Consider the following 15,629-nt stretch of genomic DNA (forward strand, 5'->3'; position numbering starts at 1 on the left):
TGCGTTATGGAGCTCAATTTTGCTCAACGCTGCAATATTGCCTGCTAACGCTGGGTTTATGAAAACCTGTAATAGCATCGCTAGAGGGAGGTGAGCGGTGACAATAACTTGAAAGTTAACACCGAGCCGCTCATAACGCAAAACTCGTAATCTAGCCGTATGTTAATTATGACAATAATGATTGAAAATTATTAAATGGTTAGCAATTTTAATCTGGCAGCAGCTTTTCTACACCTTTGATTCATTTTACAGTGCTCTTTTTTGCAAACAACATGCTTTTCATGTCCCTGAATAATTTTTATTTCTTCTTTTTTCAGACAAGGAATTGAGTTTGCTTTCCGAGAGCGAGCAGCTGAAGATGGTCTCCCTCCACCTAACCTGACATTTCTTACCTTAATCAGTGAGTTCTCCAGCAGACTTCTTAAACCTGACAAGAGGCTTGTGTAAGTTGACTTTTCTAACTTATGTAACTGAAAATATAATGATTGGTTCTTCTTTCAATGTATTCATTAAACTTAGGAACAGAGAGCTCAAATTGATTGAGCTTCAATCCTATTGGCTGATCCAATCAGCCAATAGGATTGAGCTTGCATTCTATTGGCTGTTCCAATGCCCCGCAAAAGGCCCTTTTAAGGGCTATTGGTAGTTTAGTTTAGGCTAGGGTTTTTTTTTATTTGGGGGGGGGCTTTTTTTATTTTGATAGGGCTATTTGATTAGGTGTAATTAGTTTAAATATCTGATAATTTCTATTAGTTATATTGTAGCTAGCGTAGGGTTTATTTTACAGGCAAGTATTTAGTTATAAATAGGAATTATTTAGGTAATGATAGTAGGTTTTATTTAGATTTATTTTAATTATATTTAAGTTAGGGGGTGTTAGGGTTAGACTTAGGTTTAGGGGTTAATAAATTTAGTACAGTGGCGGCGACATTGGGGGCGGAAGATTAGGGGTTAATAAGTTAAGATAGGTGGCGGCGATGTTGGGGGCGGAAGATTAGGGGTTGGCTGTTACCTTGTCAGCGTGTGTAACACGTGGTTACGCTTGTCTATGAGATTTTTCTTTGTGATCCAGGAGCACTGGGTGCTGAATTCTTAAACTGTTCAGGAGTTTTTTTTCAGACTCTTGGGTTTGAGGCTGCCAAGTCTACGGACTTTAGATGGTGCGCTCCTAATCATAGGAGGCAGCTTAGGGTTCCACAGGAAGTTACATCTTTTGATCGATTCCGTTTTTCGAGGACTCTGGCCTAGGACCATGTCTCTCCCTGGTTTGGGTGTGGATGGTTTGGTCTCACCTTAGGTGTTTGTGGTCCCGCGTGTCTCTCTGAGGGGGGCAGGGCTTTGTTTCTCATGGGGGATGCCTATCTGTCTGTGGCTTAGGTTCTAGGTCTCTCTGACGGGTCCCTACTGGTTTTCTGGTGTATTTGATGTTCCTTGTAGACTCCAGGTGTCTTTCAACTGGGTTGGTGATATGGCCATGGAACCTCGCCTCTATGGTAGGGTGGTTTCCATTGCTTAGTCCCTTTCTCTCCTAGAGTGTGGGATGGGTTATCCTGGTTCGGAGTTACCTTAGTATCCGTGGTGACCTGTGGGTCCTTGTCTTATTGCCTTGTAAGGTTTTTTCCCGTCTTGCTTTTTCAGAATCCTGGAAATGGAAATGTGGAGTAGTAACTAGTTCCACCGTTCCTGCAGCAGAAGGCTGGGGATTTCAACCCTGATGGGCTCCTGTTAAATGTTGGATTCTGATATTTAGATGCTGTCTGTCCTGATTCACGGTAGCATGCCTTTTGTAGTAGTGGTCAGAATTCTACTTGGGGGTTTTGCTCCTCGTAAATCCATCCTTTTCGTCCAGAGGTCTGGGACTCTTGTCTTTGTCTAGCCTTTGAGCAGGGACCATTACCCTGGAGGGAAGGTCGGGATCGGTTAATCTGTGCAGTGTAGACCGTTTTCTTCTAGAATCTGTCCTCCTTTTCGGTGGGAGGATTTTTGCTGTTCTCCTCTTTCTACCGGCGTCTGGTGCTGGAAGGGGACACTCCTTGGAACCCGGTATTTGGATGGTTTGCAGTTTGAAACCAGCTACAACTATTACCACCTTGAATGTGTACTATCAGGCTTTAGGAAAAGCTTTTCAGTGGTTTGGGTTCCACAATGGCTGAGTCAGCTTTCCTACCTGGAAGCTGGTTATTGAGAGTTTCCTGTTCAGACGGTTTGGTGTTCTCTTGGAGAGCTCATCGTTAACTGCTGGGATAGTTTTCCTATTTCTGCTGTCGAGGCAACAGGGAACTCATATTTTCTGGAGTACCTTATGGTATGGTACTGTGTCAGGGATATGAGAGTGTCCCTCGAGTCCTCTTTGGGACGTGTTTCCTTGAGTATGGATTTCTTTTTTATCAGGTCCTTGTGTTTCTAGGGAGTTCATCTCCTTGGGAGCTACTATCATGAGACAACAGTGAGTTGTTCTATGTTTGTTGAGCCGTGTGGAATGATCCTTTGGATTCTTCTGGGAATCTGTTCTTCCTTTTGGGGGCAGGTAGCGGTCCTTGTCTTGGCCAGGTACTCTACTTGGGAGTCGAGAGCCGGGAGGCTGACTCCTTGGAGGCTGTTTGTGCTCGACGGACTCTGGGACTGAGGGGTCTCTAGCTCGGCTTTGCTGGTGTGACTGATGTGCAGTTACCTGGGCTTCGGGTTTTTACCCATGTCGTCTATATTTTGTAGGGTTTCGGATAATTCAGGCTGTGGTGCCTTTCGAAGGGGCCACCTTTTGTACCCACCCATTGTTTGCATTCAGTATCCTCTAGCTTGGGTATTGTTTTCCCAAAAGTAATGAATGCAGCTGTGGACTCTTCCCGTTTAAGAAGAAAAACATAAATTATTCTTACCTGATAATTTTCTTATCTTCTGACGGTAAGAGTCCACAGCTCCGTGTTTTGTCTGAGGCGGCAGTAATTTGTTGTTCTTCTGGCACCTTTTTTCACCCTGATATTTCTCCTACGGTTTCCTTGTTCCCTTGGCAGAATGACTGGGTGATTAGGGAAGTGGGGGAGGTATTTAAGCCTTTGACTGGGGCATCTTTGCCTCCTCCTGGTGGCCAGGTTCTGTATTCCCAAAAGTAATGAATACAGCTGTGGACTCTTCCTGTCAGAAGAAAAGAAAATGATCAGGTAAGCATAATTAATGTTTTCCTTACAGTTCTCACTAATCATAAGTGTTTGCCATTTTTTTTACTGTACTTAAGCCTTTCCTATGTACACAATTATCATATTGGTTTGTTCTTTTAAAGCAAAAATCACTATCTTACATAACCTGCTATAATTGCTACAGCTTCTTAGCAAACAGGTTTCCCCATCAAAAGCATTCTAAGATGCAGCTTTAATGTTAGTGGACCCTCTGTGGCCTTGTTCCTGCTTAAGCAGTGCTTCTCCTGGATAGGCTGACAAGTGCATATTTGCTTTAAAGGGACACTGAACCCAATTTTTTTCTTTTGTAATTCAGAAAGCGCATGCAATTTTAAGCAACTTTCTAATTTACTCCTATTATCAATTTTTCCTCGTTCTCTTGCTATCATTATTTGAAAAAGAAGGCATCTAAGCTTTTTTTTGGTTTCAGTACTCTGGACAGCACTTTTTTATTGGTGGATGAATTTATCCACCAATCAGCAAGGACAACCCAGGTTGTTCACCAAAAATGGGCCGGCATCTAAACTTACATTCTTGCATTTCAAATAAAGATACCAAGAGAATTAAGAAAATTTGATAATAGGAGTAAATTAGAAAGTTGCTTAAAATTTCATACTCAATCTGAATCACAAAAGAAAAATTTTGGGTACAGTGTCCCTTTAACATAGAAATTTGTACCTTTGTATTGGTTTAGCAGTTTCCTCAAAAATAGTAGGTTCTTTTCCTATTTTGGAGGGCAAAGTTAAAATAAATCATTACAGGATTGCGAGTACGGAATTTGCGGTGCTTTACAAATAAATAATAATAATAAATGATGATAATATTTTAGTTGCAAGAACATTTTTACTAAAAAAAAGGTCAATAGTGGGATTTATGTATTACTGTAAATTGTTGAAGTTGTCTCACTTCTGGCTAATTCTCCATCATCTCCACAGAATAAGCCTGAGTGTTCATATTATTCTTTTGCCTTTAGTTTATCTAGTTTAAAGCATAACAGAGATTTTAGTTCTCACATATATCTCTTTGTTTATCTTGGTAAAAAATTCTGCATGATTTCTGTATAATTCTTCTGATTTGAAGTCTGCTAGCCCTATGTTGGTTCCAGTAAAAAAATCACTGATTATCCTCCCTATGCTACCTCTAGTTCCTTCTCACAGCTTCTAATTTTGCTTTTGTTGATAATTCATTTTTTTTCTTGTAAAAAGTTCTACAATAATGTCACTGATACTTGCTTATTATTGCCTTTGTTTTTACAGGTATGGATACCTGCAAAGATTTGCTAATGATCAGATGTTGTTACACAAAGGAGAAGCATGGCAACCATTAGTCGTATATAGTAATTCCCTGCTAGATAACCAAGATGATGAGAGCTCTTTTACAAGCAGCTACTTTTCCAGTCCAGCCCAAAACTTAAAGAGGAAGCAGTCATACGGTAATGTTTATGCATTATCAGCCAATCAAACATTTGACAGTGCTCATATTGTTATATTTTTTGTTATATTTAAGTTATTACAATGAATAAAATGGTGACTACATTAAATTATACAAATGTTTTTGGACACTTGAAGGGACATAAAAGTCCAGTAGCAAAAATGTTGTAATGCACAATAACAACTTGCTATTAAACTACTGTGTGACCTATGTGTCACAAATGGGTTAAACAAAGTTATAGCCTACACCCGTGTGGCAGTGCTGCTCCTGATTGCCCACTAGTCTTTTGATTGGCTCATAGGACAAGTCTGGCTTAGGAGTGGCAATTTACTATAACTATGAGGTTGAAGACAACCTTGCACTTGTTTTTAAAAGATAGTGATTTATGAACATCACATCGTATTTTCAGTGCTTTTTTTATTTTTCCAGTGTTCACAATCGTAAAATGCTTCTGCTCATTAATACCCCTCAATTGTTACCTCCCAAAAACAACACAAATACATTATCTGCATTGTTAATCTCTCAATTTCATAATCCAAAAATCAAATGAACACTATTAATGACAAACAAAATTATGATTTTGGGGGTCTGGCAAATTACATCACAAGTTGAAGAGCCTGAATGTTTATTGATCCCTTTTAATAGTGTGTAGCTAAGCTAATAGTTGATGTGCTGTTAACCTGTTGAATTCTAAACCATAGAGATATATGTGTATGTCTCTAAGATATATTAGCAGGGGAGTTATTGGTTCAGTGTGCATATGTATTTATTGGATTTGTTATTTTGCTCATTTTTATTAGTGTGAAAGCGCTTGCTTCCTAATGTCATCCAGTATGGCAGGGGTATTACCTATGTGTTAAACACATGTGTAAAACCACTGTTCAATTTGAAAGTTATCGGTACATGGTAATAAGTGGAAAATTATGTCTGGGGTTTAACAGTTCCTTTTAGCTGTAGACTTAGATAAGTGAAAAATGTCCCAGTAAATGTGTTTTTTATGTATTTAACATTTAAATTATAATCAGCCAAATCAAACTTGCACATGTTAAATATAGGACCACTTTTCAGAAAAGCAATAATGAAAAAAGTGCTTTTGGTAAACATTCAAAATGACTGATTGTAATTGCACTGATATCAAAAATAGCTCATCTATAGCTGTTAACATGCAGTTAATAGTCATGCAGTAATCCAGTAAGGAAGTGTTAGAGCTCTCTAGTTTAGGGTTTAGTGGTAGCTTAAAATCAGCATGAATTATCAATAGGCCTAGATAGATATCCTGTGTCATAGGAGTTATAGATTTAAAGAAGGCAGCTTGACCTCAATTGGGGCGTATAGATTTATTATGGGGATTGATTTGCCAAATAATCAGCTGATACACAGAAATCTACCTTTTTTATCCATTATCCATTTTGCTTAAAGTGAAGAGGAGTGACCTATGTGTCAAAATACGGACACCATTTATTTTTTTAGCTGAATTTGTACAATGGTAATGTTTTGGGAAAGAACTCGTAAAGTATTTTGGTATTCAATCTCGTTTCAAATTTCTTGTAAACAAATTATTTCTCCACCTTTTTCTTCCTAATGGGAAAGAGTCTACAGCCGCATTCATTACTTGTGGGAAATAAGAACCTGGCCACCAGGAGGAGGCAAAGACACACCAGCCAAAGGTTCAAATACTCCTCCCACTTCCCCTATCCCCCAGTCATTTTTTGCCTTTTCTTCCTAGGTGGTTGGCAGAGAAGTGTCAGATGTTTATTTTTTAAAGAAAGTACTTTTATTAATTTTTACATAAAGTGTGTCTCTCATGGAGGGTAGTACTCTTCGCAATGGTATAGGATTTAAAAGTAGTCCTGTTAGTCTCTCAGTGAGGGCCTGGGCGAATGTTAGAGTCTGGAGATGCAGTGGGAGTTCTCTCTGCGACACTATCCCGACTCGTATTAACAGCTCCTCTATCACTTGGTGTTGCTGATCCTTCGCTTCGCTACCTGCTATCTTCTCTCAAGTCCATGACGGAGGCGATGCTACTATCCGTCTCACTTGAAGGGCCGTGTTCCTGTTCCATGGCGTAGATTCCGGTAAGATTGTTTCATTTTATCAATATGAATGTTACAGTATGTTGTTATGTGACAGATAGGTATGGGTCTCAGTGAGACTCCTCTGTACGGATCTGGGAATCGGGGGATAATTCCTTCCTTAGGGGGGATTTGTGAACAGGGTGGGGTTCCTTAATCATGTTTCTTATGTGATCTCCCTGCTTTGTGAAGTGGGTATTGGCTCTGGGGCTGAGACGGGAGAATTGCTGGTAGGATTTAGTGGGGCCTAGTTGCCGCCTTTTTCTGGAGTTTTTTTTTGTACTTTACGGTTCACCTTATGACTGGGCGTTGTTATGCTGGGTTTTTACGCTTCCACATTCCTGACCGTGTGGCGACAAGGACTTTCTGCTTCGTTTGGATCTGGTCATAGGAGGTGGTGAGTGCCCCAGCCATTGTGGGTGTCAGGTGCTGTTTGTTTTTTTTATATAGTCCTATTCTTCTCTTTGGTTTTAAACCATGGAGGATTCTAAAGCTGAGACTGTCGTTGTTTCTGATTCCGATTCTTCCTCTTGTGAGGAAGGAGCTTCGGCCCCACTGACGCAAGTTTATCAGTCCTGTCTCTTGTGCCTTCTTAGAGCGTCTGGTACCTCAGGCTCGGGGAACCAGGGGCCTATTGAGCCATCAGCCTCTGGGGGCTCTGTCCCTCAAACAACGGATTCCCAACAGCACCCTTCCTCTACATTTGCGGGTAACCCATATGTTAATTCTCCCTCCGCACAGGGTGGTTTGTTTCCCCTCGAGATGGCTGGTCATTTCCGCTTCAATATATTGAAGGCGCTGGTTTGCCTGCAAGACCCAGAGTTTTCTGCGTGGTTGTGTTCTTGCCCTACTATCCCGGGTGTCCAGACTTCGGGTGGGTCTATTCAGTTTCCTCCGGGGGTGAATATTCCTCCATGTTGCACGTTTCGTTATCGGATCGCACGGCTGCGTGCTCTTTTTTACTTATTGGGGGACCCTCTCCTCTATCAGTTGGGGAATGTGCCCTCGAATGGTGCTTCGAGCTAGACTATTAGGGATGTAGATCGTCTCCTGACGGTCGCTTGTGTCCTTTCCCAGAGTTTTTAAGGCGGATGCCTTCGTGCTGCCTTATTTTTTTTCATCCGTTTATCATATTTTTTTTTAATTTGATTATTCTTTCGGGAATTTCTGGGATGGACTTGCTTTTTATTACTTCCTAGGAAGTTGTTCGTGGACGGTTGGGTCCGGACTTTGTGTGCAATTTGTTGAGTTGTCAGTGACGCATGTTGCGCCTGGCTGGTCCGGTGGGACCTTGAGTGTTTTGTTTTATTGTTATATTGTTTGTTTTCACAAACTACACGTGCCACTCTATTTCCAGGGCTTGGTTGGTGGCTTCCGCCGCGTCGCTTCTGGCTCTTCCTTTCAGGGGGGCGGGGCCATCTCTGGTAGGGCGGTTTTTGGGCCTTGGTCTTCATGCTACCCTTTGGGTGGTTTAGACTCCTAGGGTCTCTGAGCCTCGTTTTGTTCCGCTTTTAATAGATCCTCTTCGTGGATTAGCGTTGGAGCGCTTGATTGGTATGCGAGACATAACAGGATCATGCCTGCATTCTCTGTGATCCGGCAGCGGTGCTGTGGGTGGCTAGCCTGTGACTTGCCACGCGGGGGCCTGGTTCGCCTTCGCTGCTGGAGGTCTCTTCTAGCTGGAACCCGGTTTTATTGGGGTCGCCTTGTTCCGTTTCGGTTCTGGTTCTATTTTTTCCAGAATTTTATCCACCCTCTTAGGGTCATGCACCGACGTGGTACCCTAGTTTCTGAATGTCGCAGAGTTTAGCTCTGTGTCATGGGTTCTATTGCCTTGAGATCGGTTCTGCGTTTTTTCACGGTCCTTTTCTTAGGGTTTTGCTAGAGTTCTCGTTTTTTTCGGGTTCCTTCCTCGGGTGAGGTGTGTCTGAACGGAATTTTGGTTGAGGTCCTCTTCTTCAGGTCTATTTGTGGATCTGGGATAGGGCTGAGGTTCCGGGTGGTGTTGGTATAGCTCTGTCTCTGTTTGTCCAGGTTTTTCCCTCCGGTATTCGGGTTGCGTCTGGAAGGTGTTCTTCTTTTTCTCTCTTTAGAGAGCCTGTTCCCCTTCTTATGGCTGCTTGGGGCCTTTGTTTTCTGATGGGAATGTGTTCTGGACTTCCTTTGGGGTCCGTTGTTCTGGTGCTCTGACCTTGCATCAACATTCCTGTGTAGTGCCTTGGTAAGGGTCACTTTGTCCTCATACTCTTCCACAATGGTATCTGCCTCGGGTAGTCTCTGCTCCTTTGGGGGCTGGTTCGTTTTGACTCCTGTGTCAAGTTTTGTGTCCGGGCAGCAAGATTTCCCTTGTCCTCTGTCTTCCCTTGGGGCACTTTTGCCTCTCTGGGGGTGTGTTCCTATTTGTCCCTGGTTCAGGGATTGAGATGTCTTTGAGAATGGGCTTCTGGGTTCGGTGTTCCTCTGGTTCTGGTGGGACTCTGCCCGTGTTTCTGGTCGTACTCTTTCGATGGTGATGTTTCCTCCCTCTCGTTCAAGGAGGGTGGGACTCTGTCCCTGGACTTTTCACTATTATTGACAGGTTGGTCTTTCCGTGTGTGGGCGGTCCTCGTTGCGGCGTTTCTGCGGTAGTTGAGGACGTCCCTGGTTATCTTAGGATCCTAATCTGTGGTTCTGGTCATCTTTTGACTTTTCAGCTGTCTCTGTTTCTGTTGGATGCAGTGGGTCACTGTTGATGTTCTCTCTGAGCTCTCGGGGGGGGGTTCGGATTCTCTGATTTTTCTCTCCATGGAGGGATGTTTTGTCTAGGAACTTGGTTTCTGCTTGTTCCTTTTCTCCCAAGCTGCGGGTTTCTCATAGGGAGGCGTCTAGTTCTCTTTTTTGGTTTGAGGCGAACTTCTTGGTTCCCTCCAGCTGGGGAGCTGGACAAGGTTCCCCCCCCCCTTATCTGTGGCTGCACTATGGTGTGCTACTCAGTCGTCTGTGAGGTTTTCTGTTTCTCTTTGGGTGATGGTGTGCTTCGAGTCCTGTTGGCTTGGTGGTGTTCCATGTGGTTTTTACCCAGACTTATGACTGCCTTTGTGTCCTTGGGGCCCTTTTTTCTTCATGTTTTTGCTCCCTGCTTTTGGATGAATCTGGACTTTTTTATTTATGGTATGTGGTTCAGTTCTGGTGCTATCAGATTGGGCCACCTCTTACCCTCCCGTTTCAGTGTCCTCTTTGGTTTGGGTATAATTTCCCACATGTAATGAATGCGGCTGTGGACTCCCATTAGGAAGAAAAACATAAATTATGCTTACCTGATAATTTCATTTTCTTCCGTGGGAAAGAGTCCACAGCCCCCCGCCCGTTTTTTGAGGCGTTTTTCGTGTATAGTCTTCTGGCACCCTTTCACCTTGATATTTCTTCCACTGGTCCTTGTTCCTCGGCAGAATTACTGGGGGATAGGGGAAGTGGGAGGAGTATTTGAGCCTTTGGCTGGTGTGTCTTTGCCTCCTCCTGGTGGCCAGGTTCTTATTTCCCACAAGTAATGAATGTGGCTGTGGACTTTTTCCCACGGAAGACAATGAAATGATCAGGTAAGCATAATTTATGTTTTTTAAGAATATCATCTGTCGCCAATGACCTTTTATATTGGCTATTAAACCCTTTCACATTATAAGAAATATAATTAATTGATGTATTCATCATGAAAGGTCAATAATTTAAAATTTAAAAAATACCAAATAACAAAATGGTAATAGCGTGCGCCTGAAACAATTCTAGTGCAAATTAAAAATGGAATGAGACTATTAGATCCTCAATCTGTGTTAGATAGTGTGAATGCAAGTGAAGAGAAGAGTGCGTAATAATTAATATGTATTGTGTATCAGTGGATTAAATTCTCATATTAGAAAAAAAGAAATAATGTGACCATAGTGTATAATAGCACTGCTAGTGAAGTGATAATGAATAATAAATGGTTGTTATATCAGTAGAGTACGTGTGCACAATCCAAAAAACCAAAATGACCATAAGTATAAATATAATTAAAATGTAACAATTAATAAAAAAAAGTGCTTATCGTAGTAAAAGTCCCAAATGAGGTGCCGGAAGATGGTGATTGGAAATGTCAATATCTGTAAGGAGAGTTTGAAGATCCTTGTCACAGTAGAAATATTGAAAGATTCACAATGCAGCAGGCAGCCGGTCTTTGAGATGTCTGATCAGAACACAGTATCTAAAAATAGTAAAGAGAAAGACAGCGCCTCATGGTGCAAGTAGGTCCCAGGCAAAAAGGGTCACAAAGAGACAATAACAGATGGTAGTATACTCACAAAAGTATTGGCACCCTTATTGAAAGAGGTGCAAATAGGCAGACTGACATTTAAATCAGCAGTCAGTGCGCTGTAGCCGAATGGTATCCAGGTTCCCAGACGGGCGGCTGTGGGCTCTCCTCCGTAGGTAGAGTCAGGATCCTCTCGTGCCGTGCTGTATAGGAAAACAGCGAGCGGCTGATCTCAGCGTGTGGCAAACACTGAAGGCAAATGTGTTTAAAAGAGCAGTCCTCAAAAACGATCAGAAAAGTAAAACTGTCTGCAAATGACAGGATAGACTTGGCAGGCAAGGTAAAAATCTAGTGAATATGATAGTGAAAGACAGCACCTATTTTCCTTGTGGGGCACGGGAAAAGGGTTAGCCAGACCCCAATGTATATCCAAGAAGAAGTATTTTTCCAGCCACCAGTTGAATTTTAAAAAGACCTTTATTCATTTCTCACAGGGTCCATCATATCAACAACGTTTCAAACCTATGCCAGGTTCTTAATCATGTCTACTGAATAGTATACAGGTGTGTCTTTTATACCTGTCCAATTTCTATCAGATTGCACAATAGTGCCATCTTGTGGTTAAAATTTAAAATTGCATGTGACAAATTATCTAAAGAAATTTACTATAAATTCTTATGTTTTGAGTTAGTCTCTTCATTGTTTATGTATGTTTGTCACATGAAAATTTAAAACCAAATTTATATACATATAATTAAAACCTATACACATTATAATATCAGAATCAAATTTGCTACTACAGGTATATGCTATCATAGTCAAAAAAATAATGACCATTCAAAATCTTTATTTAAGCCTTCAGGTATCATTGTGTTTAATCTATTTATCCAAAACATCTCCCTTCTTTTGAGCATCTGGTCTCTGTCACCTCCCCTCCTGGGTCTGTCAACTTGTTCAATAACTTGAAATCTAAGTTGACTGATGTTATGACCCATGGAGAGGAAGTGACAGGAAACAGGAGCCTCCATATTTTTGTTTCTAATGTTGGATTTGTGTTCAGTGATTCTTGTTCTTACCTCCCTGCTCGTTTCTCCTATATAAATCCTGGCACACGGACATTTGATGAGATAAATAGCATATGTGCTTCTACATGTTAGATATTTCTTTATAGGGTATTTGGTTCCCTTAATGGGGTGAAGAAAATTTTTCCCTTTAATTATTGAACTACAGTGACTGCAATGAAGGCAGGGATAACACCCTCTATTATCAGACCCCAATGTTGTTTGTAAAGTCTTCCTATTGCTACCTATATCTGCTCTTACTAGTTCATCTCTCAAATTTTTGGTCTTTTTATAAGCTACCATAGGAATATTTTTGAAGTCCTCCACTTGGGGATTACAGTCTCTCAATATATGCCAGTGTCTATTTATGATGTGTGATATTTTTGTTCCTAGGGAGTTGTATTGGGTAACAAATATCATTCTGTTTTCTTTGGTTTTTTTAGTGTTATTAGTTTCCTTATTTTTAAAGTATTCCAACTGTTTTGTAATTAGTTCTTCTGGGTACCCTCTTCTTTTAAATTTATCTGCCATTTCATTTAGTCTTATGTCACATCTTTTTTCGTCAGTCACTATTCTTTTTACTCTTTTAAATTGACCTTGGGGTATTGCTTCTATTGTTTTTTTTGAATGGAAACTGTTATATTGTAATACTTTATTTTTGTCTGTGGGTTTCACATATAAGTCAGTTTTTAAGAAGCCTTGTTCTTTATATACAAAAGTGTCTAAGAATGCAACTCCTGTTTCCTCCATGTTGAGTGTAAATTTGAGACCAGCTACTGATGTATTAAGATGTTGAACAAATTGCAGTAGGCTACCAGTGTCTCCCCACCATATGCCAAATATGTCATCCACAAATCTCCACCATGCTGCGCCATATTTTAAAAATAATGGATGTGAATATATGAATTTCTCTTCTATGTGGGACATAAAAATATTGGCATATGTTGGGGCTACACTGGAGCCCATTGCAGTGCCTTGCTTTTGTAGAAAAAAAGTGTCTTGAAATAAAAAATAATTGTGGTATAATATGACCGATAATAGATCTATAAGGAATTGTATTTCATCTTCGTTGTATTTGTTATTGGTTTTCAATGTGTTAGTTACTGCTTCAATGCCACTGGTGTGTTTGATTGATGTATATAAGCTAGTGACGTCTAATGTATACAATATGCATTTGTCTCCAATTTGTCCAATGTCTTTTAGTTTAGCAAGAAAGTCATTAGTGTCTTTCAAATATGAAGAGGTGTCTAATAGATAGGGCTGTAATACTTTGTCTAAAAATATTGCAATTTTTGAAAAAATAGAATTAACTCCTGCCACTATTGGGCGTCCTGGTGGTTGATATTTATCTTTGTGTATTTTTGGTGAAATGTATATGACTGGTCTTATTGGGTTTTTTTCAATGAGACATTCTTTGAATTCATTTGTAATAATACCATTTTTGACTGCTGCATTGGTGATACGTTCTATTTCTTTCCCTATTTGAATTGTGGGATCTCTAATCAAGGCTTCATATACTGTGGTGTCATTTAGTTGTCTCTGTATCTCTTTCACATAATCAATTTTATTTAATAGCACCACTGCTCCGCCCTTATCTGCTTCCTTTATTATGATTTCATTGTTATTTTTTAACTTGTTAATGGTATCTTGTTGCTTTCTATCAATGTGTACTAGTTCTCTCTTTTTGTTTCTCTTTAAGAGATTTTTTACTTCTTTTTGGACTAATTTTGCAAATGTAGCTACACTATATTGTGTTGGATACCAACACAATATAGTGTAGCTACATTTGCAAAATTAGTCCAAAAAGAAGTAAAAAATCTCTTAAAGAGAAACAAAAAGAGAGAACTAGTACACATTGATAGAAAGCAACAAGATACCATTAACAAGTTAAAAAATAACAATGAAATCATAATAAAGGAAGCAGATAAGGGCGGAGCAGTGGTGCTATTAAATAAAATTGATTATGTGAAAGAGATACAGAGACAACTAAATGACACCACAGTATATGAAGCCTTGATTAGAGATCCCACAATTCAAATAGGGAAAGAAATAGAACGTATCACCAATGCAGCAGTCAAAAATGGTATTATTACAAATGAATTCAAAGAATGTCTCATTGAAAAAAACCCAATAAGACCAGTCATATACATTTCACCAAAAATACACAAAGATAAATATCAACCACCAGGACGCCCAATAGTGGCAGGAGTTAATTCTATTTTTTCAAAAATTGCAATATTTTTAGACAAAGTATTACAGCCCTATCTATTAGACACCTCTTCATATTTGAAAGACACTAATGACTTTCTTGCTAAACTAAAAGACATTGGACAAATTGGAGACAAATGCATATTGTATACATTAGACGTCACTAGCTTATATACATCAATCAAACACACCAGTGGCATTGAAGCAGTAACTAACACATTGAAAACCAATAACAAATACAACGAAGATGAAATACAATTCCTTATAGATCTATTATCGGTCATATTATACCACAATTATTTTTTATTTCAAGACACTTTTTTTCTACAAAAGCAAGGCACTGCAATGGGCTCCAGTGTAGCCCCAACATATGCCAATATTTTTATGTCCCACATAGAAGAGAAATTCATATATTCACATCCATTATTTTTAAAATATGGCGCAGCATGGTGGAGATTTGTGGATGACATATTTGGCATATGGTGGGGAGACACTGGTAGCCTACTGCAATTTGTTCAACATCTTAATACATCAGTAGCTGGTCTCAAATTTACACTCAACATGGAGGAAACAGGAGTTGCATTCTTAGACACTTTTGTATATAAAGAACAAGGCTTCTTAAAAACTGACTTATATGTGAAACCCACAGACAAAAATAAAGTATTACAATATAACAGTTTCCATTCAAAAAAAACAATAGAAGCAATACCCCAAGGTCAATTTAAAAGAGTAAAAAGAATAGTGACTGACGAAAAAAGATGTGACATAAGACTAAATGAAATGGCAGATAAATTTAAAAGAAGAGGGTACCCAGAAGAACTAATTACAAAACAGTTGGAATACTTTAAAAATAAGGAAACTAATAACACTAAAAAAACCAAAGAAAACAGAATGATATTTGTTACCCAATACAACTCCCTAGGAACAAAAATATCACACATCATAAATAGACACTGGCATATATTGAGAGACTGTAATCCCCAAGTGGAGGACTTCAAAAATATTCCTATGGTAGCTTATAAAAAGACCAAAAATTTGAGAGATGAACTAGTAAGAGCAGATATAGGTAGCAATAGGAAGACTTTACAAACAACATTGGGGTCTGATAATAGAGGGTGTTATCCCTGCCTTCATTGCAGTCACTGTAGTTCAATAATTAAAGGGAAAGATTTTCTTCACCCCATTAAGGGAACCAAATACCCTATAAAGAAATATCTAACATGTAGAAGCACATATGCTATTTATCTCATCAAATGTCCGTGTGCCAGGATTTATATAGGAGAAACGAGCAGGGAGGTAAGAACAAGAATCACTGAACACAAATCCAACATTAGAAACAAAAATATGGAGGCTCCTGTTTCCTGTCACTTCCTCTCCATGGGTCATAACATCAGTCAACTTAGATTTCAAGTTATTGAAC

The 15,629-nt window shown here is 39.7% G+C and overlaps 1 protein-coding gene across 1 annotated transcript in view; it reads left to right on the forward strand.

Annotated features, from left to right (window-relative positions):
• Positions 1-15,629, forward strand: part of LOC128652530 (cohesin subunit SA-2) — an 851,571-nt gene that overhangs the window by 610,741 nt on the left and 225,201 nt on the right. Inside the window, exons 20-21 of the mRNA XM_053705464.1 lie at positions 318-443; positions 4,430-4,605. Coding sequence (XP_053561439.1) covers positions 318-443; positions 4,430-4,605 — 302 coding nt within the window. The remainder of the gene's footprint in view (positions 1-317; positions 444-4,429; positions 4,606-15,629) is intronic.

The sequence above is a fragment of the Bombina bombina genome, chromosome 3 (genome assembly GCF_027579735.1).
Source record: "Bombina bombina isolate aBomBom1 chromosome 3, aBomBom1.pri, whole genome shotgun sequence".
NCBI classification, from domain to species: Eukaryota; Metazoa; Chordata; class Amphibia; order Anura; family Bombinatoridae; genus Bombina; species Bombina bombina.